We start from the raw sequence: 26,427 nt of genomic DNA, 5'->3' as shown, positions 1-26,427 counted from the left end.
GAGGTCATACGGGCTACCTGAAACATTAAACAGATAGGTGGGAGGGCATACGGGCTACCTGAAACATTAAACAGATAGGTGGGAGGGCGTACGGGCTACCTGAAACATTAAACAGATAGGTGGGAGGGCATACGGGCTACCTGAAACATTAGTCTGACTACTGATGTCTGGGTTCAGTCCTGGGTTTACTTGTCGGGTTGTGTGAGGTGAGCTCAAACGGCTGCTCCTCTGTTGTCAGATATGGATCTCTGTTTATAAACAGACCCAAGGGACTACAGCCTCCTAGACAGGCTAGCCAGCACAGCACTGTCACTCTCTATATCACAGAGACTACAGCCTCCTAGACAGGCTAGAGAGCACTGTCACTCTCTATATCACAGAGACTACAGCCTCCTAGACAGGCTAGACAGCACTGTCACTCTCTATATCACAGAGACTACAGCCTCCTAGACAGGCTAGACAGCACTGTCACTCTCTATATCACAGGGACTACAGCCTCCTAGACAGGCTAGACAGCACTGTCACTCTCTATATCACAGGGACTACAGCCTCCTAGACAGCACTGTCACTCTCTATATCACAGGGACTACAGCCTCCTAGACAGGCTAGCCAGCACTGTCACTCTCTATATCACAGAGACTACAGCCTCCTAGACAGGCTAGACAGCACTGTCACTCTCTATATCACAGGGACTACAGCCTCCTAGACAGGCTAGCCAGCACTGTCACTCTCTATATCACAGGGACTACAGCCTCCTAGACAGGCTAGACAGCACTGTCACTCTCTATATCACAGGGACTACAGCCTCCTAGACAGGCTAGCCAGCACTGTCACTCTCTATATCACAGGGACTACAGCTTCCTAGACAGGCTAGACAGCACTGTCACTCTCTATATCACAGAGACTACAGCCTCCTAGACAGGCTAGACAGCACTGTCACTCTCTATATCACAGGGACTACAGCCTCCTAGACAGGCTAGCCAGCACTGTCACTCTCTATATCACAGGGACTACAGCTTCCTAGACAGGCTAGACAGCACTGTCACTCTCTATATCACAGAGACTACAGCCTCCTAGACAGGCTAGACAGCACTGTCACTCTCTATATCACAGGGACTACAGCCTCCTAGACAGGCTAGCCAGCACTGTCACTCTCTATATCACAGGGACTACAGCTTCCTAGACAGGCTAGACAGCACTGTCACTCTCTATATCACAGAGACTACAGCCTCCTAGACAGGCTAGACAGCACTGTCACTCTCTATATCACAGGGACTACAGCCTCCTAGACAGGCTAGACAGCACTGTCACTCTCTATATCACAGGGACTACAGCCTCCTAGACAGCACTGTCACTCTCTATATCACAGGGACTACAGCCTCCTAGACAGGCTAGCCAGCACTGTCACTCTCTATATCACAGTGACTACAGCCTCCTAGACAGGCTAGACAGCACTGTCACTCTCTATATCACAGGGACTACAGCCTCCTAGACAGGCTAGACAGCACTGTCACTCTCTATATCACAGGGACTACAGCCTCCTAGACAGGCTAGACAGCCTAGCCCCCTGCCGTGGGGTGAGGAGACCTGAGGGTGGAGAGAATAGGAAGCAGTGTTTTTGTCAGGACACCCTGCCGTGGGGTGAGGAGACCTGAGGGTGGAGAGAATAGGACACAGTGTTTTTGTCAGGGCACCCTGCCGTGGGGTGAGGAGACCTGAGGGTGGAGAGAATAGGACACAGTGTTTTTGTCAGGGCACCCTGCCGTGGGGTGAGGAGACCTGAGGGTGGAGAGAATAGGAAGCAGTGTTTTTGTCAGGGCACCCTGCCGTGGGGTGAGGAGACCTGAGGGTGGAGAGAATAGGACACAGTGTTTTTGTCAGGACACCCTGCCGTGGGGTGAGGAGACCTGAGGGTGGAGAGAATAGGAAGCAGTGTTTTTTTTGTCAGGTGTACAGTATTATACTTACTATATCAATGTACCAGGTCATGTTTTGTCAGCTTTTGCCTACATCACACAATAATACATGTCAATAATGGTGGCATATAGAGGCGGCCTGTAGGAGGGATGTGCATCTCTCCTTACAAGCACCATTCGATATGCATCTAGATTACATGTTCTGCTATACAATACAGGAACTACCATTCGATATGCATCTAGATTACATGGGCTGCTATACAATACAGGAACTACCATTCGATATGCATCTAGATTACATGGGCTGCTATACAATACAGGAACTACCATTCGATATGCATCTAGATTACATGGGCTGCTATACAATACAGGAACTACCATTCGATATGCATCTAGATTACATGGGCTGCTATACAATACAGGAACTACCATTCGATATGCATCTAGATTACATGGGCTGCTATACAATACAGGAACTACCATTCGATATGCATCTAGATTACATGGGCTGCTATACAATACAGGAACTACCATTCGATATGCATCTAGATTACATGGGCTGCTATACAATACAGGAACTACCATTCGATATGCATCTAGATTACATGGGCTGCTATACAATACAGGAACTACCATTCGATATGCATCTAGATTACATGGGCTGCTATACAATACAGGAACTACCATTCGATATGCATCTAGATTACATGGGCTGCTATACAATACAGGAACTACCATTCGATATGCATCTAGATTACATGGGCTGCTATACAATACAGGAACTATCATTCGATATGCATCTAGATTACATGGGCTGCTATACAATACAGGAACTACCATTCGATATGCATCTAGATTACATGGGCTGCTATACAATACAGGAACTACCATTCGATATGCATCTAGATTACATGGGCTGCTATACAATACAGGAACTACCATTCGATATGCATCTAGATTACATGGGCTGCTATACAATACAGGAACTACCATTCGATATGCATCTAGATTACATGGGCTGCTATACAATACAGGAACTACCATTCGATATGCATCTAGATTACATGGGCTGCTATACAATACAGGAACTACCATTCGATATGCATCTAGATTACATGGGCTGCTATACAATACAGGAACTACCATTCGATATGCATCTAGATTACATGGGCTGCTATACAATACAGGAACTACCATTCGATATGCATCTAGATTACATGGGCTGCTATACAATACAGGAACTACCATTCGATATGCATCTAGATTACATGGGCTGCTATACAATACAGGAACTACCATTCGATATGCATCTAGATTACATGGGCTGCTATACAATACAGGAACTACCATTCGATATGCATCTAGATTACATGGGCTGCTATACAATACAGGAACTATCATTTTATTTTGAGATGATTCGGTTTGATTAGTGGAACGAATTGATATGATTCCATATGATTCCATATGATTCGATGCACTAACAATTGTTTCATAAACATTCAATTTCCATTCTAAATCACTCTGATACTGATAGAGCTGAGTTGGATCTGTCTGATACTGATGGAGCTGAGTTGGATCTGTCTGATACTGATGGAGCTGAGTTGGATCTGTCTGATACTGATGGAGCTGAGTTGGATCTGTCTGATACTGATGGAGCTGAGTTGGATCTGTCTGATACTGATGGAGCTGAGTTGGATCTGTCTGATACTGATGGAGCTGAGTTGGATCTGTCTGATACTGATGGAGCTGAGTTGGATCTGTCTGATACTGATGGAGCTGAGTTGGATCTGTCTGATACTGATGGAGCTGAGTTGGATCTGTCTGATACTGATGGAGCTGAGTTGGATCTGTCTGATACTGATGGAGCTGAGTTGGATCTGTCTGATACTGATGGAGCTGAGTTGGATCTGTCTGATACTGATGGAGCTGAGTTGGATCTGTCTGATACTGATGAGCTGATGGAGCTGAGTTGGATCTGTCTGATACTGATGGAGCTGAGTTGGATCTGTCTGATACTGATGGAGCTGAGTTGGATCTGTCTGATACTGATGGAGCTGAGTTGGATCTGTCTGATACTGATGGAGCTGAGTTGGATCTGTCTGATACTGATGGAGCTGAGTTGGATCTGTCTGATACTGATGGAGCTGAGTTGGATCTGTCTGATACTGATGGAGCTGAGTTGGATCTGTCTGATACTGATGGAGCTGAGTTGGATCTGTCTGATACTGATGGAGCTGAGTTGGATCTGTCTGATACTGATGGAGCTGAGTTGGATCTGTCTGATACTGATGGAGCTGAGTTGGATCTGTCTGATACTGATGGAGCTGAGTTGGATCTGTCTGATACTGATGGAGCTGAGTTGGATCTGTCTGATACTGATGGAGCTGAGTTGGATCTGTCTGATACTGATGGAGCTGAGTTGGATCTGTCTGATACTGATGGAGCTGAGTTGGATCTGTCTGATACTGATGGAGCTGAGTTGGATCTGTCTGATACTGATGGAGCTGAGTTGGATCTGTCTGATACTGATGGAGCTGAGTTGGATCTGTCTGATACTGATGGAGCTGAGTTGGATCTGTCTGATACTGATGGAGCTGAGTTGGATCTGTCTGATACTGATGGAGCTGAGTTGGATCTGTCTGATACTGATGGAGCTGAGTTGGATCTGTCTGATACTGATGGAGCTGAGTTGGATCTGTCTGATACTGATGGAGCTGAGTTGGATCTGTCTGATACTGATGGAGCTGAGTTGGATCTGTCTGATACTGATGGAGCTGAGTTGGATCTGTCTGATACTGATGGAGCTGAGTTGGATCTGTCTGATACTGATGGAGCTGAGTTGGATCTGTCTGATACTGATGGAGCTGAGTTGGATCTGTCTGATACTGATGGAGCTGAGTTGGATCTGTCTGATACTGATGGAGCTGAGTTGGATCTGTCTGATACTGATGGAGCTGAGTTGGATCTGTCTGATACTGATGGAGCTGAGTTGGATCTGTCTGATACTGATGGAGCTGAGTTGGATCTGTCTGATACTGATGGAGCTGAGTTGGATCTGTCTGATACTGATGGAGCTGAGTTGGATCTGTCTGATACTGATGGAGCTGAGTTGGATCTGTCTGATACTGATGGAGCTGAGTTGGATCTGTCTGATACTGATGGAGCTGAGTTGGATCTGTCTGATACTGATGGAGCTGAGTTGGATCTGTTTGATACTGATGGAGCTGAGTTGGATCTGTCTGATACTGATGGAGCTGAGTTGGATCTGTCTGATACTGATGGAGCTGAGTTGGATCTGTCTGATACTGATGGAGCTGAGTTGGATCTGTCTGATACTGATGGAGCTGAGTTGGATCTGTCTGATACTGATGGAGCTGAGTTGGATCTGTCTGATACTGATGGAGCTGAGTTGGATCTGTCTGATACTGATGGAGCTGAGTTGGATCTGTTTGATACTGATGGAGCTGAGTTGGATCTGTCTGATACTGATGGAGCTGAGTTGGATCTGTCTGATACTGATGGAGCTGAGTTGGATCTGTCTGATACTGATGGAGCTGAGTTGGATCTGTCTGATACTGATGGAGCTGAGTTGGATCTGTCTGATACTGATGGAGCTGAGTTGGATCTGTCTGATACTGATGGAGCTGAGGAGCTGAGCTAGATCTGTGATACTGATGGAGCTGAGCTAGATCTGTGATACTGATGGAGCTGAGCTAGATCTGTGATACTGATGGAGCTGAGGAGCTGAGCTAGATCTGTCTGAGCTGATGTGCAGGCCTGGAATTGTGTGATTTTTATGGGTAAGGCCATTTGGTCTTCAAGATGTGCCCAATCTGCCAAGGGACCAAGAGCATTAACCAAAACAGCCAATTAAATTCCTTTTTGAAAACTGAAAAACAGTAGCTATGTGTATGTACATAAATAATGTCTAGTTTGGGAAACAGACGCCTCACAAGTCCTCAACTGGCAGCTTCATTAAATAGTACCCACAAAACACCAGCAACCAAAGACACAATACTAGTAATATTATTTTGAGCTAGTAATATGTCAATATTTATCTTTAGAAATTAGCTATGACGTACATAGTTAGTATAACCCAGTTTTGGATTTAATCTCAAAAGCGAAATTGTTCTGACCATTTGGAACTTTCCGGAGGAGAGCTGCTCTTCTCTTCCTGTTCTGACCAGCGAGACTCCCAAAAATGATTGCTGCCATTATTATGAAATTGCACCTTTATCCTGTTCATGTTAAAATGACCTGTTTTTAAAGCGAACCCACCTTTTCGAAAAGCCACAATCAGCAGTTTAGATGTGAGTTGTGTCCACTCCGGTAGCCTAAACAACTCCACCGGTAAAACACACATTTCTACTGCGCATTTGGTAACAATGACCCAGGAAATTACATTGGTTTTCAATTGATAAAGCCTCAGATTTTTTATATTTTTTATATTGCAGACTCCATTTTACAAACATCTGAATGCCGAAAGTGCCCGGCAGATATAGCCTAGGAATATCAAAAACGGGGATGGGGTAGGCCTACTACCTCTGGTTGGTGCCAGCAGCTGTCTCCCGCACTGTGACCACATTATCTGACTGTTACATTGTCATACAGTTACATGCATAAACGTTGGATAGGCTGAAGGAGAGAACGCTTCAATTAAATCGCAACAGATTAGAAGTATTTGTGACCGACCGCCTCGATTCGGTCTCATGTAGCAACATTTTGAAATGGTTTGTTTTTTTAAATATATATTTATTTTTTTACATTGGATTAAAGTACAGACTCAAAGCTAGAAAATGGTATATCATACACTACAGTTGAGGAACAATGGGAAAGAAATTCTGCTTTGAACGGTGATGAACTTGTAACCCCATTTTTTGAGAAAATGGCCCATTGAATGTTTTGGTACCTACTGGTGAGTTCTTATTTATCTACACCCATTCAGTATTCTTAACACCAGCTTAAGTCTTAGCCCCACCCATCTCTTTAAGGATTCACACGAGGCCATGTGCTAAACAGAGTGAGTTCTGTAGTGTACTAAACAACCACAGATTTCAAGACTAAAGGCTGGTTTATACTGCGTCTATCAACATGTCTGTAGGCAGTTGTCGCAGTGACGTCATGAACATTCTATTATCGTCCCGACGTCGAACTTGTCGTTATGAAAAGGTATAAACACAAAAACGACAGGCTGCATGACATCAGCCGCCTGGTGGTCCAAAATAGCATAGCTGGTGTATTTTAACACCAATAAACCCATCCATTTAAAAATGTATTTGGTAAATGTCAATCTAGCTAGCCAGGCAACTAAAATAAACTTTCTAAACAATGGTTTAGTTCATTTCTAGCTTGTTTGCTAGCTAACATTAAATTCATTTCAATCAGTATCTTACAAATCCTGATTTAGCAGACTGAGTAGTTTAATTGAATTGGTTTATGAACATTGAGAACCTAATTCTCGTATCACATTTCTAGCTTGTTTGCTAGCTAACGTTAAGTTAGCTGGCTAGCCATTTCAAATAATGACCGTATCATATAGCGGACAAAGTCTTAACTTTAGCTAATCAAGACAATTATTTCCAAGTTCATGTTACAGAAGATAGCTTAGAAATGTCAAAATAAAAGCAGGTTTTCTACTGGAGAATTTTAGAACTTGGACTCGTCGGCCTAACGTCCTCATTTGACTTTGGTGCAGATCTTGTTGTTCTTCATTATCTCTGGTAAACACACACTATATCAAATAAAATCAAAGTTTATTTGTCACATGCACGTTGTAAACGGTACAGTGAAATGTTTAGTTGCACAGTGGAGTCTTTTGTTTAGACGTAGCTCGCTAAACAATGAACCATAATCCCGAATCATAACGTTACTACCCTGCATGAATCTGATAACGCAAACCAACTAGGTTCAATGTTAGCTAGCTAGGGAACATTAGGCTATAACTAGCAATGCAAATGACTCTGAGATACAAATAATATTACTACACAGATCATACACTTAACGTTAGCTAGTGAGCTAACAGTAGGTTTTAACCTACAATGAAAACAACTTTATTACAACATTTGAATAGTTTCATATCTGAAAATGTAGCTAGCTGGATTAGTGCTTCTCCCTCTGTCACGGATGGCATGGTTGCCCTTTAGTTGCAAGATGTAATCCGGAGACAGGTTCTCTTTTCGACTTCCCTCCGCATATTTGCAATCGAAAGCCCGAATTTTCTCCATCTCCTTAGCGATCATACTCTGCTCCCACCGGGCATTCCACTGATTTCAAAACACTCGGTCCTCCAGATAGTGGAGAGCATTAGCAACACTTTTGCAGTTCTTTATGATTTATTTATATATATATATATATAAGAAAAAGCTCCACTAGAAAGAATGACTTACAGCTATTATTATTTGACCATGCTGGTCATATTTGAACATCTTGGCCATGTTCTGTTATAATCTCCACCCGGCACAGCCAGAAGAGGACTGGACACTCCTCATAGCCTGGTTCCTCTCTAGGTTTCTTCCTAGGTTCTGGCCTTTCTAGGGAGTTTTTCCTAGCCACCGTGCTTCTACACCTGCATTGCTTGCTGTTTTGGGTTTTAGGCTGGGTTTCTGTACAGCACTTTGAGATATCAGCTGATGTACGAAGGGCTTTATAAATACATTTGATTTGACCTACTGAGCAGCTCATGTTATAGACAGACACATGCTACATGGCAGACCAATCTGAACATCATCTCTCGGCGCGTCCAGCCCATCCATTATCTCAGCCAATCATGGTTCGCTTAAAGGTTCCTGGCTTCTTCCATGGCTAAACCAACTAGGCTCGTAATTTTTAATGAATTTTATTTGTATTTACAGATGGCATACAAGTTTGTTATTAAGGCACATGAAAGTTCACATGTTCCAGAAGGCATTTCTGCCACAAATGCATTTTGATAAGAAATACATTTTTTACATACCTCTCCTGTGAAGTGAAAGTACACGCGACGTACACCTAGTTTCCCGAGACCAGAAATGATTCACATTTTTGGGATAAGGCAGAAAGCAATTTATGAGTAAAACATTTTAGTGAATCGGTGATTCGTAACTTTTGAATTGGTTTTCTTACCTTCATTTAGATCGGTTTGTGCTCCCGTGGATCGATGCACTTGCATCTTAAACATTAGAACCGGTTACCGATACGTATCAGTGAATCCCTAGCATATAACCTTCCATTACAAACACAACGTGACCTGAGTATAGCTCTCTTGCTTGGGACGAGGGTCACAGCGTGACCTGAGTATAGCTCTCTTGCTTGGGGCGAGGGTCACAGCGTGACCGGAGTATAGCTCTCTTGCTTGGGGCGAGGGTCACAGCGTGACCGGAGTATAGCTCTCTTGCTTGGGGCGAGGGTCACAGCGTGACCGGAGTATAGCTCTCTTGCTTGGGGCGAGGGTCACAGCGTGACCGGAGTATAGCTCTCTTGCTTGGGGCGAGGGTCACAGCGTGACCGGAGTATAGCTCTCTTGCTTGGGGCGAGGGTCACAGCGTGACCGGAGTATAGCTCTCTTGCTTGGGGCGAGGGTCACAGCGTGACCGGAGTATAGCTCTCTTGCTTGGGGCGAGGGTCACAGCGTGACCGGAGTATAGCTCTCTTGCTTGGGGCGAGGGTCACAGCGTGACCGGAGTATAGCTCTCTTGCTTGGGGCGAGGGTCACAGCGTGACCGGAGTATAGCTCTCTTGCTTGGGGCGAGGGTCACAGCGTGACCGGAGTATAGCTCTCTTGCTTGGGGCGAGGGTCACAGCGTGACCGGAGTATAGCTCTCTTGCTTGGGGCGAGGGTCACAGCGTGACCGGAGTATAGCTCTCTTGCTTGGGGCGAGGGTCACGGCGTCTCAGGTGTTTGTTTTTTTGCTCTACATCCACCCTTCTAAAAGGCCCTCCATTCTAGCACAGTACACAAACCAGTTCCTTATTCTAATTTTATTCGGTAATACGCTTGGGCTGCACCGTGAGTTGAATACCCCCCCCCACCCGCGTGGGGGGGGGGTTGCCAGTGGATAATCAGATTCCATTTTAATGGTCACTTGAAATAATAAGCAGCTTGTCTTCTCCTTGCTTGAATCCATATTTATACAGTCTTGAATGATTAATGCATGTGAACACAATGTGTTTGCGCTTGAGGAGGAGGGCAGGCAGTAGCCTATAGGCTGTACAGGGAAGTGGTGATCCAAAAGGAGATTCCTGGTAGAACTGGTACTTTGCATAACAATGAGACCTTGGGGGAAACGGTTTTCAAAAAGGCACTTGCACATCTGAGCTATCTTTGTTGCAGGTGCATGGCAATAGTTGAAATAAGATGAGAGAAAAAAGAGGAAACCCACACACTGCTCTGGATAGTCTCACTGCTCTGGCTGGTATCACTGCTCTGGCTGGTATCACTGCTCTGGCTGGTATCACTGCTCTGGCTGGTATCACTGCTCTGGCTGGTATCACTGCTCTTTATTAAGCTTTTACATATCCATTATGTAAATAAAGAGCAGTGATACTGTCAAGAGCAGTGTGTGGGTTAACTCTTTTTTTTTTTTCACCTTGGAAAAAGAAAGCAGACATTTGAAAAGATCTGTAGATTCTGTGATTTAGCAGGAGTCCTCCTGGTGCTCTCCAACATGGCAGCATCACACCCTCCCTTTCCTTCTTTCAACCTCTGTCCATCTGTCCCTCCTTCTCCCTCTCTTGTCTAGGCTATATATGTCCCTGCCATTAAGCTATAGCCTATGTCTGGTTGTGTTTGGCTGTGGTGTGGCTGCCGTCTCTGGGGAACATTGGTAATCTGTTCCAGCAGCGTTTGTGGCCGACCCAAATTAACCTAGACAAGACCTACTACTCTTGAGACTGAGCCAGACGAGCCTGGCCAAGCTGGATAGTCAGACACACTTATATGTGACTGACCGGCTCAAATTGGTCTTATGTATGCACCAACTTGTATGCACCAACTTGTAAGTCGCTCTGGATAAGAGCGTCTGCTAAATGACTTAAATGTAAAAATGTAAATGTAGCAACATTTGAAATTTTTATTTTTATTTTACATTGGATAAAAGTAGAGACTCAGAGCTACAACATGGTATATCAGACACTACAGTTGATGAACAAAGGGAAAGTAATTCTGCTTTGAAAGTTGATAAACTTGTAAACTCACTTTTGAGAAAAGGGCCTTTGAATGTTTTGGTACCTACTGGAGAGCTCTCCTTTGTCTACACCCATTCAGCATTGTTCACACCCTCTAAAGCCTTAGCCCCACCCATCTCTTTAAGGATCCACATGTGAGGTCATGTACTAAACAGTGAGTAGTGTAGTAAAGATTAAGACTAAAAGTGGTAGTAATTTACCCAGACACACTTGTCTAAATTGATGGGTCATGTGAAAGACATGCTACAACCCCCAGCCACACCCAGTGGTGGGAAAAAGTACCAAATTGTCATACTTGAGTAAAAGTATAAATTATTTCAAATTCCTTATAATTAACCAGACTGCACAAGTATTATTATTTTTTAAATTGACGGATAGCCAGGAGCACACTCCAGCACATCATTTACAAATGAAGCGTTTGTCTTTAGTGAATCTGCCAGATCAGAGGCTGTAGGGATGACCAGGGATGTACTCTGTTCAGTGAGTCCTCCAGATCAGAGGCAGTAGGGATGACCAGGGATGTTCTCTTGTGTGAATTGGACAACTATCCTGTCAAAATGTAACGAGTACTTTTGGGTGTCAGGGAAAATGTATGGAATATAAAGTACATTATTTTCTTTCAGATTGTAGTAAAAGTTGCCAAAAATATAAATAGTAAAGTACAGATACCCCCCCCCCCCCCCCAAAATACTTTTGTACTTTTAAAGTATTTTTACTTAAGTACTTTACACCACTGAAATGCCTTCACACCAGTATATTAGCATACTTTATATACTGTTACACACACATAGTATTCCATACATAAGTTAAGGCCATGAAGCCTGAGTTGAAACCGAAACCTGAGTGAGGTGCACATGTACAGTACATAACCAGATGCATGCGCCATATATTTATGTGGTGGTCACATGATATTGTTGTGGCATGTCACAAGGATGTCAGCGTTGGGCAGCAGCTGAAACCTGGTCCCGACTGTCCGAACACTTCTTGGCGACAACACCAGGCTCCAGAGCATGGACTGGGATCTGTCTGGCTTTACACCCACTGGGATCTGGACTGGGATCTGTCTGGCTTTACACCCACTGGGATCTGGACTGGGATCTGTCTGGCTTTACACCCACTGGGATCTGGACTGGGATCTGTCTGGCTTTACACCCACTGGGATCTGGACTGGGATCTGTCTGGCTTTACACCCACTGGGATCTGGACTGGGATCTGTCTGGCTTTACACCCACTGGGATCTGGACTGGGATCTGTCTGGCTTTACACCCACTGGGATCTGGACTGGGATCTGTCTGGCTTTACACCCACTGGGATCTGTCTGGCTTTACACCCACTGGGATCTGGACTGGGATCTGTCTGGCTTTACACCCACTGGGATCTGGACTGGGATCTGTCTGGCTTTACACCCACTGGGATCTGGGCTGGGAAGAGATGGATCTGGGATAGAATAGGATGGATGGGTGGTTGGGATTAATCATTTAGCTTGATGGAAAAATCTATGCTGGTATTCCCATTGCAGGAGTTTAGACCGAAATATGGTGTGTGGGTTTTTGAGTGTCTAGGGATGCTGTAGATTGGCCTCTATGGGCCCCTATGGTAATATGTCTAGAAGAAATCACTTAATATTTAAGTCATTAGTTGTGTGTTTAGATAACATAATGACCAGCAGCATAATCACTCTGCTGGGTGAGAAGGAGGAGAGGGGGGAGGAGAAGATGGCGAGGGAGAAGAAGACGGAGAGGGTGAAGGGGAGGAGAAAATACTACAGATCTGTCTGTCTATGTGTGCATTTGTCCCACAGTTAGAATTGTAGCCTAGTGCTCAGTAGCTAGGTTTTCCATTAAAATTACGTATAAAGAAAATATGAGCATTTTCCCAGCAGTGGTGTTTCCACCAGACTGACTTGTGGATTCAAATCAGTGACGACGTGGTGCTCAGTGACGACGTGGTGCTCAGTGACGACGTGGTGCTCAGTGACGACGTGGTGCTCAGTGACGACGTGGTGCTCAGTGACGACGTGGTGCTCAGTGACGACGTGGTGCTCAGTGACGACGTGGTGCTCAGTGACGACGAGGGCTCCTCTCGAGACCGCTGGGGGAGAGGGCTCCTCTCGAGACCGCTGGGGGAGAGGGCTCCTCTCGAGACCGCTGGGGGAGAGGGCTCCTCTCGAGACCGCTGGGGGAGAGGGCTCCTCTCGAGACCGCTGGGGGAGAGGGCTCCTCTCGAGACCGCTGGGGGAGAGGGCTCCTCTCGAGACCGCTGGGGGAGAGGGCTCCTCTCGAGACCGCTGGGGGAGAGGGCTCCTCTCGAGACCGCTGGGGGAGAGGGCTCCTCTCGAGACCGCTGGGGGAGAGGGCTCCTCTCGAGACCGCTGGCTCTCGAGACCGCTGGGGGAGAGGGCTCCTCTCGAGACCGCTGGGCTCCTCTCGAGACCGCTGGGGGAGAGGGCTCCTCTCGAGACCGCTGGGGGAGAGGGCTCCTCTCGAGACCGCTGGGGGAGAGGGCTCCTCTCGAGACCGCTGGGGGAGAGGGCTCCTCTCGAGACCGCTGGGGGAGAGGGCTCCTCTCGAGACCGCTGGGGGAGAGGGCTCCTCTCGAGACCGCTGGGGGAGAGGGCTCCTCTCGAGACCGCTGGGGGAGAGGGCTCCTCTCGAGACCGCTGGGGGAGAGGGCTCCTCTCGAGACCGCTGGGGGAGAGGGCTCCTCTCGAGACCGCTGGGGGCTCCCCTCGAGACCGCTGGGGGCTCCCCTCGAGACCGCTGGGGGCTCCCCTCGAGACCGCTGGGGGTCTGGAAAAGGCTGCTCTAACATTAAGGCATAGACTAGCAGTGGCATTGAATGTCATAAAGTTGTGTTCCCATGTCAATGATGCTGTGCCAGCAGAGTTCTGCTCTTCAGTCGAGGGGATGGGTGGAGGGGCTCTTCAGCCGAGGAGATGGGTGGAGGGGCTCTTTAACAGAGGGGATGGGTGGAGGGGCTCTTCAGCCGAGGGGATGGGTGGAGGGGCTCTTCAGCCGAGGGGATGGGTGGAGGGGCTCTTCAGCCGAGGGGATGGGTGGAGGGGCTCTTCAGCCGAGGGGATGGGTGGAGGGGCTCTTCAGCCGAGGGGATGGGTGGAGGGGCTCTTCAGCCGAGGGGATGGGTGGAGGGGCTCTTCAGTCGAGGGGATGGGTGGAGGGGCTCTTCAGTCGAGGGGATGGGTGGAGGGGCTGTAGTCGAGGGGATGGGTGGAGGGGCTGTAGTCGAGGGGATGGGTGGAGGGGCTCTTCAGCTGAGGGGATGGGTGGAGGGGCTCTTCAGCTGAGGGGATGGGTGGAGGGGCTCTTCAGCTGAGGGGATGGGTGGAGGGGCTCTTCAGCTGAGGGGATGGGTGGAGGGGCTCTAGTCGAGGGGATGGGTGGAGGGGCTCTTTAGTCGAGGGGATGGGTGGAGGGGCTCTTTAGTCGAGGGGATGGGGGGAGGGGCTCTTTAGTCGAGGGGATGGGTGGAGGGGCTCTTCGGCTGAGGGGATGGGTGGGGGGGCTCTTCGGCTGGGGGGATGGGTGGAGGGGCTCTTCGGCTGAGGGGATGGGTGGAGGGGCTCTTCGGCTGAGGGGATGGGTGGAGGGGCTCTTCGGCTGAGGGGATGGGTGGAGGGGCTCTTCGGCTGAGGGGATGGGTGGAGGGGCTCTTCAGCTGAGGGGATGGGTGGAGGGGCTCTTCGGCTGAGGGGATGGGTGGAGGGGCTCTTGGGCTGAGGGGATGGGTGGAGGGGCTCTTCGGCTGAGGGGATGGGTGGAGGGGCTCTTCGGCTGAGGGGATGGGTGGAGGGGCTCTTCGGCTGAGGGGATGGGTGGAGGGGCTCTTCGGCTGAGGGGATGGGTGGAGGGGCTCTTCGGCTGAGGGGATGGGTGGAGGGGCTCTTCGGCTGAGGGGATGGGTGGAGGGGCTCTTCGGCTGAGGGGATGGGTGGAGGGGCTCTTCGGCTGAGGGGATGGGTGGAGGGGCTCTTCGGCTGAGGGGATGGGTGGAGGGGCTCTTCGGCTGAGGGGATGGGTGGAGGGGCTCTTCGGCTGAGGGGATGGGTGGAGGGGCTCTTCGGCTGAGGGGATGGGTGGAGGGGCTCTTCGGCTGAGGGGATGGGTGGAGGGGCTCTTCGGCTGAGGGGATGGGTGGAGGGGCTCTTCGGCTGAGGGGGTGGGTGGAGGGGCTCTTCGGCTGAGGGGATGGGTGGAGGGGCTCTTCGGCTGAGGGGATGGGTGGAGGGGCTCTTTGGCTGAGGGGATGGGTGGAGGGGCTCTTCGGCTGAGGGGATGGGTGGAGGGGCTCTTCGGCTGAGGGGATGGGTGGAGGGGCTCTTCGGCTGAGGGGATGGGTGGAGGGGCTCTTCGGCTGAGGGGATGGGTGGAGGGGCTCTTCGGCTGAGGGGATGGGTGGAGGGGCTCTTCGGCTGAGGGGATGGGTGGAGGGGCTCTTCGGGTGAGGGGATGGGTGGAGGGGCTCTTCGGCTGAGGGGATGGGTGGAGGGGCTCTTCGGCTGAGGGGATGGGTGGAGGGGCTCTTCGGCTGAGGGGATGGGGGGAGGGGCTCTTCGGCTGAGGGGATGGGTGGAGGGGATGGGTGGAGGGGCTCTAGTCGAGGGGATGGGTGGAGGGGCTCTAGTCGAGGGGATGGGTGGAGGGGCTCTTTAGTCGAGGGGATGGGTGGAGGGGCTCTTTAGTCGAGGGGATGGGTGGAGGGGCTCTTTAGTCGAGGGGATGGGTGGAGGGGCTCTTTAGTCGAGGGGATGGGTGGAGGGGCTCTTTAACCGAGGGGATGGGTGGAGGGGCTCTTTAACCGAGGGGATGGGTGGAGGGGCTCTTTAGCCGAGGGGATGGGTGGAGGGGCTCTTTAGCCGAGGGGATGGGTGGAGGGGCTCTTTAGCCGAGGGGATGGGTGGAGGGGCTCTTTAGCCGAGGGGATGGGTGGAGGGGCTCTTCAGCCGAGGGGATGGGTGGAGGGGCTCTTCAGCCGAGGGGATGGGTGGAGGGGCTCTTCAGCCGAGGGGATGGGTGGAGGGGCTCTTCAGCCGAGGGGATGGGTGGAGGGGCTCTTCAACCGAGGGGATGGGTGGAGGGGCTCTTTAACCGAGGGGATGGGTGGAGGGGCTCTTTAACCGAGGGGATGGGTGGAGGGGCTCTTTAACCGAGGGGATGGGTGGAGGGGCTCTTTAACCGAGGGGATAGGTGGAGGGGCTCTTCAGTATTATTCTACTGCCCAATCTTAAATCAAGCCCTTATCCTTTGTCTCTAACAACATGTGCGTGTGTGTTTCAGAGAGAACTAGACGCCACCGCCACACAGCTAGCCAACAGACAGGATGAGAGCGAACAGTCCAGGAAGAAACTCATCGACCAGAGCCGCGACTTCAAGAAGAACACGCCAGAGGTGACACACACACACACATTTTAAATGCTTTATTTGAATCCACCAATCACATTACAGTTTAGAAGGATTCAACCATTTTGAAAGGTCACAGTGAATGTAGACAGCAGCATGTTCTCGAATCAGCTAGGCTGATCACTGACACTGAGCAGCATGTTCTCATACAGCTAGGCTGATCACTGACACAGAGCATCATGTTCTCATACAGCTAGGCTGATCACTGACAACTGACACAGAGCACCATGTTCTCATACAGCTAGGCTGATCACTGACACAGAGCACCATGTTCTCATACAGCTAGGCTGATCACTGACAACTGACACAGAGCACCATGTTCTCATACAGCTAGGCTGATCACTGACACAGAGCACCATGTTCTCATACAGCTAGGCTGATCACTGACAACTGACACAGAGCACCATGTTCTCATACAGCTAGGCTGATCACTGACACAGAGCACCATGTTCACATACAGCTTGGCTGATCACTGACAACTGACACAGAGCACCATGTTCTCAAACAGCTAGGCTGATCACTGACACTGAGCACCATGTTCTCATACAGCTAGGCTGACCACTGACACAGAGCACCATGTTCTCATACAGCTAGGCTGATCACTGACACAGAGCACCATGTTCTCATACAGCTAGGCTGATCACTGACACAGAGCACCATGTTCTCAAACAGCTAGGCTGATCACTGACACTGAGCACCATGTTCTCATACAGCTAGGCTGATCACTGACACAGAGCACCATGTTCTCATACAGCTAGGCTGATCACTGACACAGAGCACCATGTTCTCATACAGCTAGGCTGATCACTGACACAGAGCACCATGTTCTCATACAGCTAGGCTGATCACTGACACAGAGCACCATGTTCTCATACAGCTAGGCTGATCACTGACACAGAGCACCATGTTCTCATACAGCTAGGCTGATCACTGACACAGAGCACCATGTTCTCATACAGCTAGGCTGATCACTGACACAGAGCACCATGTTCTCATACAGCTAGGCTGATCACTGACACAGAGCACCATGTTCTCATACAGCTAGGCTGATCACTGACACAGAGCACCATGTTCTCATACAGCTAGGCTGATCACTGACACAGAGCACCATGTTCTCATACAGCTAGGCTGATCACTGACACAGAGCACCATGTTCTCATACAGCTAGGCTGATCACTGACACAGAGCACCATGTTCTCATACAGCTAGGCTGATCACTGACACAGAGCACCATGTTGAGCACATCTACGTTCACTGCACCGAGGCCTCATAAGTGTTTACTTTAAAAATAATATCTCTCTTTGTTACCTCCCTGTTGGAACCCCGTATCAACAGAACACATGCATTGTTGATTAATACTCATGTATTATAGCTTCTTTTTGAATCACATTTTTCTGAGCACAATTCGTTTCACTTATGTAGATGTCATTTGTCACTCCGAGTCATTTAATTTCTATACTTCTATATGGATGGAAGGTTTAGAATGCTCATCACACATCCAAACTTCTTCTGTTTTTTTCTTTGTTTAACTTCACACCAGGCACTTTCTCATTAAAATCCAAAAATGATAATTTACAAAATGTAATTCTTCTTACGAAATATATTTATATCTTAGATTCTTCAAAGCCGCCACCCTTTGCCTTGATGACAGCTTTGCACGCTCTTGTCATTCTCTCAACCAGCTTCATGAGGAATGCTTTTCCAATAGATTTCCCACATATGCTGAGCACTTGTTGGCTGCTTTTCCTTCATTGTGCGGTCCAACTCATCCCTAACCATCTCAATTGGGTTGAGGTCTGGTGATTGTGGAGGCCAGGTCATCTGATGCAGCACTCCATCACTCTCCTTCTTGGTCAAAGTGCCCTTACAAAGCCTGGAGGTGTGTTTTGGGTCATTGTCCTGTTGAAAAACAAATGATAGTCCCACTAAGCGCAAACCAGATGGGATGGCGTATCGCTGCAGAATGCTGTGGTAGCCATGCTGGTTAAGTGTGCCTTGAATTCTAAATAAATCAGACAGTTGTCAATCAAATGTATTTGGGATCGATCAAATGTGCAGGGAGGTATGCAAGTTCCCATTCCGTTATTAAAACATGGTTTTGGGACAAGCATGCTTTGGCAGGCAAGCTGCTGAAGGGTCACCCGGCTACTATTCCCCATCGTTTATCAGGGCAAATTTGACGGCCAAATACAAGCAAAAAAAATAGTTGAGGGTTTATCTACTGTTCCCTCGTTTGAGATTTAAGCTCATCTCACTGGCTAACATGAGTTGTTGATCTTGTTGTTGATGTGCTTAGGCAACTGAGGGAGGGAGAGAGCCTACCGTTTCATGGTTGTTTGATCGATAGGACTGTAAAGATCCGAAATGTAAGAGGAGTCCTGTGGTGTTTTACATATTAGCAGAAATCCATTCAGGGGTATTTTGGGGGTTTTGGCAAATACTTTCTAATGGTCTAAAGTCACACAATTGCTACAAAGTGAATGATGCCAGGCCCTACTGCCTGTAAACACACAGTCCAGTTCAAAGTGAATGATGACAGGCCCTACTGCCTGTTAAAACACAGTCCAGTTCAACGTGAATGATGGCAGGCCCTACTGCCTGTTAAAACACAGTCCAGTTCAAAGTGAATGATGACAGGCCCAATTGCCTGTAAACACACAGTCCAGTTCAAAGTGAATGATGGGTGGCCCTACTGCCTGTAAACACACAGTCCAGTTCAAAGTGAATGATGGGTGGCCCTACTGCCTGTAAACACACAGTCCAGTTCAAAGTGAATGATGGGTGGCCCGTGGGACAAATGGCTTATTTGCATATAGGCCCCCTGTAGCTCTGGTTGGCTCTGGCGCACCATTCCTGGAGTAGACAGATGTTTTTATTTAGGTTTTATTTATTGCAGTGGCTATTAATTGTCCAAACGCACGGCTGCTTCTCCACTCTATATTGCTATAAAATTTTGCCTTAATCGACGTTATTCCCAAACATTTTATGAAAGTATAAAAATGTGAAAATGGGTGCGGGGTGTATTTTAAATAAGGTTTAATGTTGCTTAAACGATACTCATCAGTTGCTTCTCTGTTCTCTTGCTGCTTTCAACATAGCCCCGTTGGACATGCTTTTAATATGAATATCGACAGGGACGACGGGAGAATATAGACATGCAAAGTTCCCAAAATAGTGCTTCCTTTTTCCAAATCCGGGAAGAGACGAACAGAAATGTCCCCCAGTCGTCTGAATTGTATGACCTATTTGTTTCCGTGTTGAATGTGTTATGTGACGTTCTTGCTGTGTGGAATCATGAGGGAATTATGTTAGTCTCGTTTCTCCCGGCGACGCCCCTGGGAATCGTCTGTGTGTGTGTATCCAAGGCAACTTAACTGATCAAGCACAGACTGGAAACAAAGGATGGTTGTTGTTATCGGGAGTGTCACCCTAATGAAGAATTTATAATGACGTGAATGATGTAGGACTATATATTTCTATAGGCTAGGATAGGCTGTGTCTGTGAGGACTGGAGAGACCCTAGTCAGCAGTACATTCTATAGGCTAGGATAGGCTGTGTCTGTGAGGACTGGAGAGACCCTAGTCAGCAGTACATTCTATAGGATAGGATAGGCTGTGTCTGTGAGGACTGGAGAGACCCTAGTCAGCAGTACTTTCTATAGGATAGGATAGTGAGGGCTGGAGAGACAGGTGTGTGACTGTCCTCTTTTAACCCCCCCCCCCCACCTAATGTCCCCTCCTCTATTAACTTATGTTACACACACACACACACACACCGAACAAAGGAGCACAGAAACACCCAGGCCACTGATTCAGGTCAGAAATAGACAGGGAGGCCACACAATAGCTGCAAGCATCAAAACGCAGGGAGACAGTCAGACACGCATGTATTCATCACAGTAACAAGCCCTTGTTTTAGGGGGTGTTCTTTGGACATCTGTGTGCTCTGTGGTATGTAGGAGGTGGGGCGGAGGAAGGGGAGAGAAATCTGACCCTGGTAGGAGAGTGACACGATCCTCTCAGAGAGGGGGGCTCTGAAGTCCTCTCAAATAACTAGGGCTGGGTAATATGGCATTAATATAGTATCAATGTATTTTATTTTTTTGAATAATACATGTTCAAAATTAGCTTTATGAGCAGTACGTGACCCTGGGGGTGGCAACACATACATTCTAAGTGATTTCAGTGGGTCTTTCTTCATTCTTTATGTGTTTTTATATTCTTCAATTCGACATCAACCAAAAAAATAATTTCCTTGCAATTTCTTGCACTCAGTTGAGATCGTTTCCACACTGCCACGTAGGGCTGCACGATATGGGCAAATAAATGTAGGACTTATTTTTAACAAACTGTTGTAATAGCAATTTGACTTGTGATTTAGAGCAAAACACTTGGGTGAACTGTTGGAATCATGGAAATAGAATGTTTATTCTAATTCTATAGTTAGAATATAGTAGTGGGCACTTTGAATACAGTGTTTGACATGACAACAAATGAAAATGCCAGGGAGGAGTTATTGTGGCAGGGTAGGAACCAAAGTGTTGGTCAGTGTTTCCTAGGAGAGCCTATAATCTTTGGCTACATTACATGTTTCAACATGTAGCCAACAAATTCATTCTTCGCCTGTTCCTCTTTAGATTTAGAAGATACCGTTGCACAAACAACCTGCTGATTTAGACCTACACCATCACTGGTATCAGGCTGTATAGCTAGCTACGCTTGATCTGATTCAGTACATTTTTTGCTATCTAGACAGCTAACTTAGCAATTAGCATTAGCAGCTAATGGGATTTAGCAAAGTATCTGTTTGCAGATGTAAGAAACAAACTAATAGTGTAATTGTAGAACACTTGTGGATTTATATTAAGAAGCAAAGTGAAAACAACATTGTTGCATGTGCTGACCATGCAGACTGACCATGCAGACTGAAGGCAAGCATCTCCTGGTGGAGTAACAGTAAATGCGCTCCTTGAGTGACGGGGGCGGTGCTAGGTGACGGGGGGCGGTGCTAGGTCTGTGTGGAGAGCGAGAGGGATGACTCAAGTGGGGATGTGAACTATAAAAATGGATGTTATACACAGCGTATCACATTTTAACAAACCAAACATTCAAATACCGTTATAGAAGGTGAAGTAAAAACCCAAACCGGTCCTTGTATCAATACTGGTATATAGTAAAATATGGTACACCGCCCAGCCCTACAAATATCCCTGTGATACAAAACATTAGAAACACCTGCTCTTTCCATGACAGACTGACCAAGTGAATCCAGGTGAGATCTAAGATCCCTTATTGATGTCACTTGTTAAATCCACTTCAATCAGTGTAGATGAAGGGGAGGAGACGGGTTAAAGAAGGATTTTAAATCCTTGAGACAAATGAGACATGGATTGTGTATGTGTGCCATTCAGAGGGTGAATGGGCAAGACAAAATATTGAAGTGCCTTTGAACGGGGTAGGGTAGTAGGTGCCAGGTGCACCGGTTTGAGTGTCAAGAACTGCAATGCTGCTGGGTGTTTCACGCTCAACAGTTTCCTGTGTGTATCAAGCAGTGGAGGCTCCTCAGAGGAGGAAGGGGAGGACCATCCTCAGTGAATTTCATAAAAATTGTGAAACATTAAAGTTATCCTTTTTAGATAAAACTATGCTAAATATATTCACGTCACCAAATAATTAAAACACACTGTTTTGTAATGAAGGTCTACAGTAGCCTTAATAGCACCATGGTGTAGCCTGAGGACAGCTAGTTTCTGTCCTCCTCTGGGTAACATTGACTTCAATACAAAACCTAGGAGGCTCATTACATTTAAGTCATTTAGCAGATGCTCTTATCCAGAGCGACTTACAAATTGGAAAGTTCATACATATTCATCCTGGTCCCCCCGTGGGGAATGAACCCACAACCCTGGCGTTGCAAGCGCCATGCTCTACCAACTGAGCCACACGGGACGCTCATGGTTCTCACCCCCTTCCATAGACTTATACAGTAAATATGACAACTTCTGGAGGACGTCCTCCAACCTATCCGAGCTCTTGCAGCGTGAACTGACATGTTGTCCACCCAATTAAAGGATCAGAGAATGAATCTAGTACTGAAAGCATCAGCTACAGCTAGCTAGCACTGCAGTGTATAAAATGTGGTGAGTGGTTGACTCAAAGAGAGAAAGACAATAGTTGAACAGTTTTGAACAAATTTAATTTCTTCCAAAATGAAGAAGCAAGAGAGAGAGAAGCTGTATTTGGTTGTTTTTTTGAACTTTCACTTAGCTAGCGAATGCAGCTAACTAATTTGGTCTACTCCAACACCTGGCTAAAACAGAGAGGGATGTTATATTAGCTAGCTGGCTATGGCTACCCAACACTGGAACTCTTCCAAGTCCAAGATAAGCTTTTGGTCTTATTAATTTATTGCCACGGGGCCCGCCAGTGTAATTGCTATACTGCTTTCTGACTGTACACTGTACTGTGTGGTTCTCTCCACCTGTGCACCTACGTTGCAAACTTTCATTCATGGGCTACTGTAGGTTGTAGCAACCTCATGATGGGTACAAGAAAAATTCAAGTATCATGTAGCCTAAACCTATCGATGTTACATTGAGCTGGGTGAATGGAATATGAATGACAGTCATCCGTCTACTGCATCTACTGCATCTGCATCTTGCCTATGCCGTTCTGTACCATCACTCATTCATATATCTTTGTGTACATATTCTTTATCCCTTTACACTTGTGTGTGTATAAGGTAGTAGTTGTGGAATTGTTAGGTTAGATTACTCGTTGGTTATTACTGCATTGTCGGAACTAGAAGCACAAGCATTTCGCTACTCGCATTAACATCTGCTAACCATGTGTATGTGCCAAATAAAATTTGATTTGATCCTATATGCCATAATATAGGCCATGCTCATAATATATATATATTTGTTTTGAAATCATCCTCCCTCATCTTAAATGGCACCGACCGCCACTGGTATCAAGAATGGTCCAAGGACATCCAGCCAACTTGAGCTACAAAGGATCCTTCCATGGACCAGCTTTGAATAGCCAACCTAAAAAGCCTAGAGATCAGATGACTTCAGACCAGGTTAGACTCGTCCACATCAGACCAGGTTAGACTCGTCCACATCAGACCAGGTTAGACTCGTCCACATCAGACCAGGTTAGACCCGTCCACATCAGACCAGGTTAGACCCGTCCACATCAGACCAGGTTAGACCCGTCCACATCAGACCAGGTTAGACCCGTCCACATCAGACCAGGTTAGACCCGTCCACATCAGACCAGGTTAGACTCGTCCAGATGAGTCTGTCTGCTTCATTATTCAGCCAGCAGGAGACCACCTCAGTACTTTACTGAGCTGTACTCTTCATGGACTGTACAGAGTGTTCTTGGTAATGTTGATTCAGGAAGACAGGATGTAGTGTGTTTATAATTAATCTGTGTGAATAATACATTTAACTTCATCTTTACTGAGTGCCTGACACCATAATGCCACAGTGCAGTCGAGCAATGATGACATCGCAACAATGGCCCAATTGCAGTGTTCTGTGGCTGGTATTGAATATACTTATTTTAAGGGAGTGAGCTGAGACGCTCCAGGAAAAAGTTAACCCTCCCCAAATCCTAACCTTGACTACAGGGTGGAAAGACTAAAAACGGACCTTCGATGAGTGTCAGTAGGGACAACTTCCTCCTCCTCCCAGCCAAATAGACAGACAGATAGCCAGACTGACAGGGAGGGGAAATTCCAGATGACTAGGGGAGGCGGGATGCACATCCCAGCCATCCATCTTACTGTGTCTACCCTGTTGACCGAGGAGCTGTTAAACACGGAGGCCCTGGCATACACACGTGTGCATGATAAACAGTCAATAGTGATGCACAACAGGTCTTTCCCATGTGTAGACCTTCAGCATGCTTCCTGCTAGTTGTAAATAATTAATTAGTCTTTTCAGCCAAATTAGAAACGGGCTGATCTAAAAACCTTTATTTTTTTTTATTTTTTTAAATGGGTTTAGTGGAAACTTAGGGCACTCAAGGTGCTCAGGGTCCTTCACAGAACTGGGGGTGGGGCTGGGGGAAGTAGGACGGGGGTGACTGTCCAGGGCCCATTACCCACAAAACATCTCCGAGTAGGATTGCTGATCTAGAATCCGTTTGGACTTTTAGATCATAAATGAATAAGATTGTAGGTCCTGACCTAATCAGAGTGGATACAGGTCCCGACCTAATCAGAGTGGATACAGGTCCCGACCTAATCAGAGTGGATACAGGTCCCGACCTAATCAGAGTGGATACAGGTCCCGACCTAATCAGAGTGGATACAGGTCCCGACCTAATCAGAGTGGATACAGGTCCCGACCTAATCAGAGTGGATACAGGTCCCGACCTAATCAGAGTGGATACAGGTCCCGACCTAATCAGAGTGGATACAGGTCCCGACCTAATCAGAGTGGATACAGGTCCCGACCTAATCAGAGTGGATACAGGTCCCGACCTAATCAGAGTGGATACAGGTCCCGACCTAAGCAGAGTGGATACAGGTCCCGACCTAAGCAGAGTGGATACAGGTCCCGACCTAAGCAGAGTGGATACAGGTCCCGACCTAAGCAGGGGCAGTCAAATAAGTGTACACAGAAGCGCACACACCACTGTGGTAGTTAGTGTCATCATGTCTTCCTGATCTAAAGTGTATCTATTTTTAGCCAGGAGCCTTGCAGGTAGAGCCATCTGTACAGGATGACCATTCTGTCCTAGTGTGCTGTAGTGTAGTTTACTGTGCTGTAGTGTGCTGTAGTGTATTTTACTGTGGTGTAATGTATTGTAGTGTGCTGTGGTGTAATGTATTGTAGTGTGCTGTGGTGTAATGTAGTGTACTGTGCTGTGGTGTAGTGTACTGTGCTGTGGTGTAATGTATTGTAGTGTGCTGTGGTGTAATGTATTGTACTGTGCTGTGGTGTAATGTATTGTAGTGTGGTGTAATGTATTGTAGTGTGGTGTAATGTATTGTAGTGTGCTGTGGTGTAATGTAGTGTACTGTGCTGTGGTGTAGTGTACTGTGCTGTGGTGTAATGTATTGTAGTGTGCTGTGGTGTAATGTATTGTAGTGTGCTGTGGTGTAATGTATTGTAGTGTGGTGTAATGTATTGTACTGTGGTGTAATGTAGTGTGCTGTGGTGTAATGTACTGTGCTGTGGTGTAATGTATTGTAGTGTGCTGTGGTGTAGTGTGCTGTGGTGTAATGTATTGTGGTGTAATGTATTGTAGTGTGGTGTAATGTATTGTGGTGTAATGTATTGTAGTGTGCTGTGGTGTAATGTATTGTGGTGTATTGTGTTGTAGTATAGTGTAATGTACTCTAGTGTATTGTGCTGTGGTGTAATGTACTCTAGTGTATTGTGTTGTAGTATAGTGTAATGTACTCTAGTGTATTGTGCTGTGGTGTAATGCACTCTAGTGTATTGTGTTGTAGTATAGTGTAATGTATCTAGTGTATTGTAGTATGGTGTAATGTATCTAGTGTATTGTGTTGTAGTGTACTCTAGTGTATTGTGCTGTGGTGTAATGTATCTAGTGTATTGTGTTGTAGTGTAGTATAGTGTAATGTAATGTACTCTAGTATATTGTGTTGTAGTGTGGTGTAATGTACTCTAGTGTGTTGTATTGTGCTGTAGTGTAATGTACTCTCGTGTATTGTGTTGTAGTATAGTGTAATGTACTCTAGTGTGTTGTAGTATAGTGTAATGTACTCTAGTGTATTGTGTTGTAGTTTAGTGTAATGTACTCTAGTGTGTTGTAGTGTAGTGTACTCTAGTGTATTGTGTTGTAGTATAGTGTAATGTACTCTAGTGTATTGTGTTGTAGTATAGTGTAATGTACTCTAGTGTGTTGTAGTGTGGTGTAATGTACTCTAGTGTATTGTGTTATAGTGT

The 26,427-nt window shown here is 46.8% G+C and overlaps 1 protein-coding gene across 1 annotated transcript in view; it reads left to right on the top strand.

Moving 5' to 3' along the window:
- LOC120018035 (protein CASP-like) overlaps window positions 1–26,427 on the top strand; it is a 57,956-nt gene that overhangs the window by 17,445 nt on the left and 14,084 nt on the right. The window contains exon 2 of the mRNA XM_038960990.1: window positions 16,373–16,483. Coding sequence (XP_038816918.1) covers window positions 16,373–16,483 — 111 coding nt within the window. The remainder of the gene's footprint in view (window positions 1–16,372; window positions 16,484–26,427) is intronic.

Source organism: Salvelinus namaycush, chromosome 23 (assembly GCF_016432855.1).
Source record: "Salvelinus namaycush isolate Seneca chromosome 23, SaNama_1.0, whole genome shotgun sequence".
NCBI lineage: Eukaryota > Metazoa > Chordata > Actinopteri > Salmoniformes > Salmonidae > Salvelinus > Salvelinus namaycush.
The sequence above is the reverse complement of the archived record's forward strand: the minus strand, read 5'-3'. Positions and strand labels throughout refer to the sequence as shown.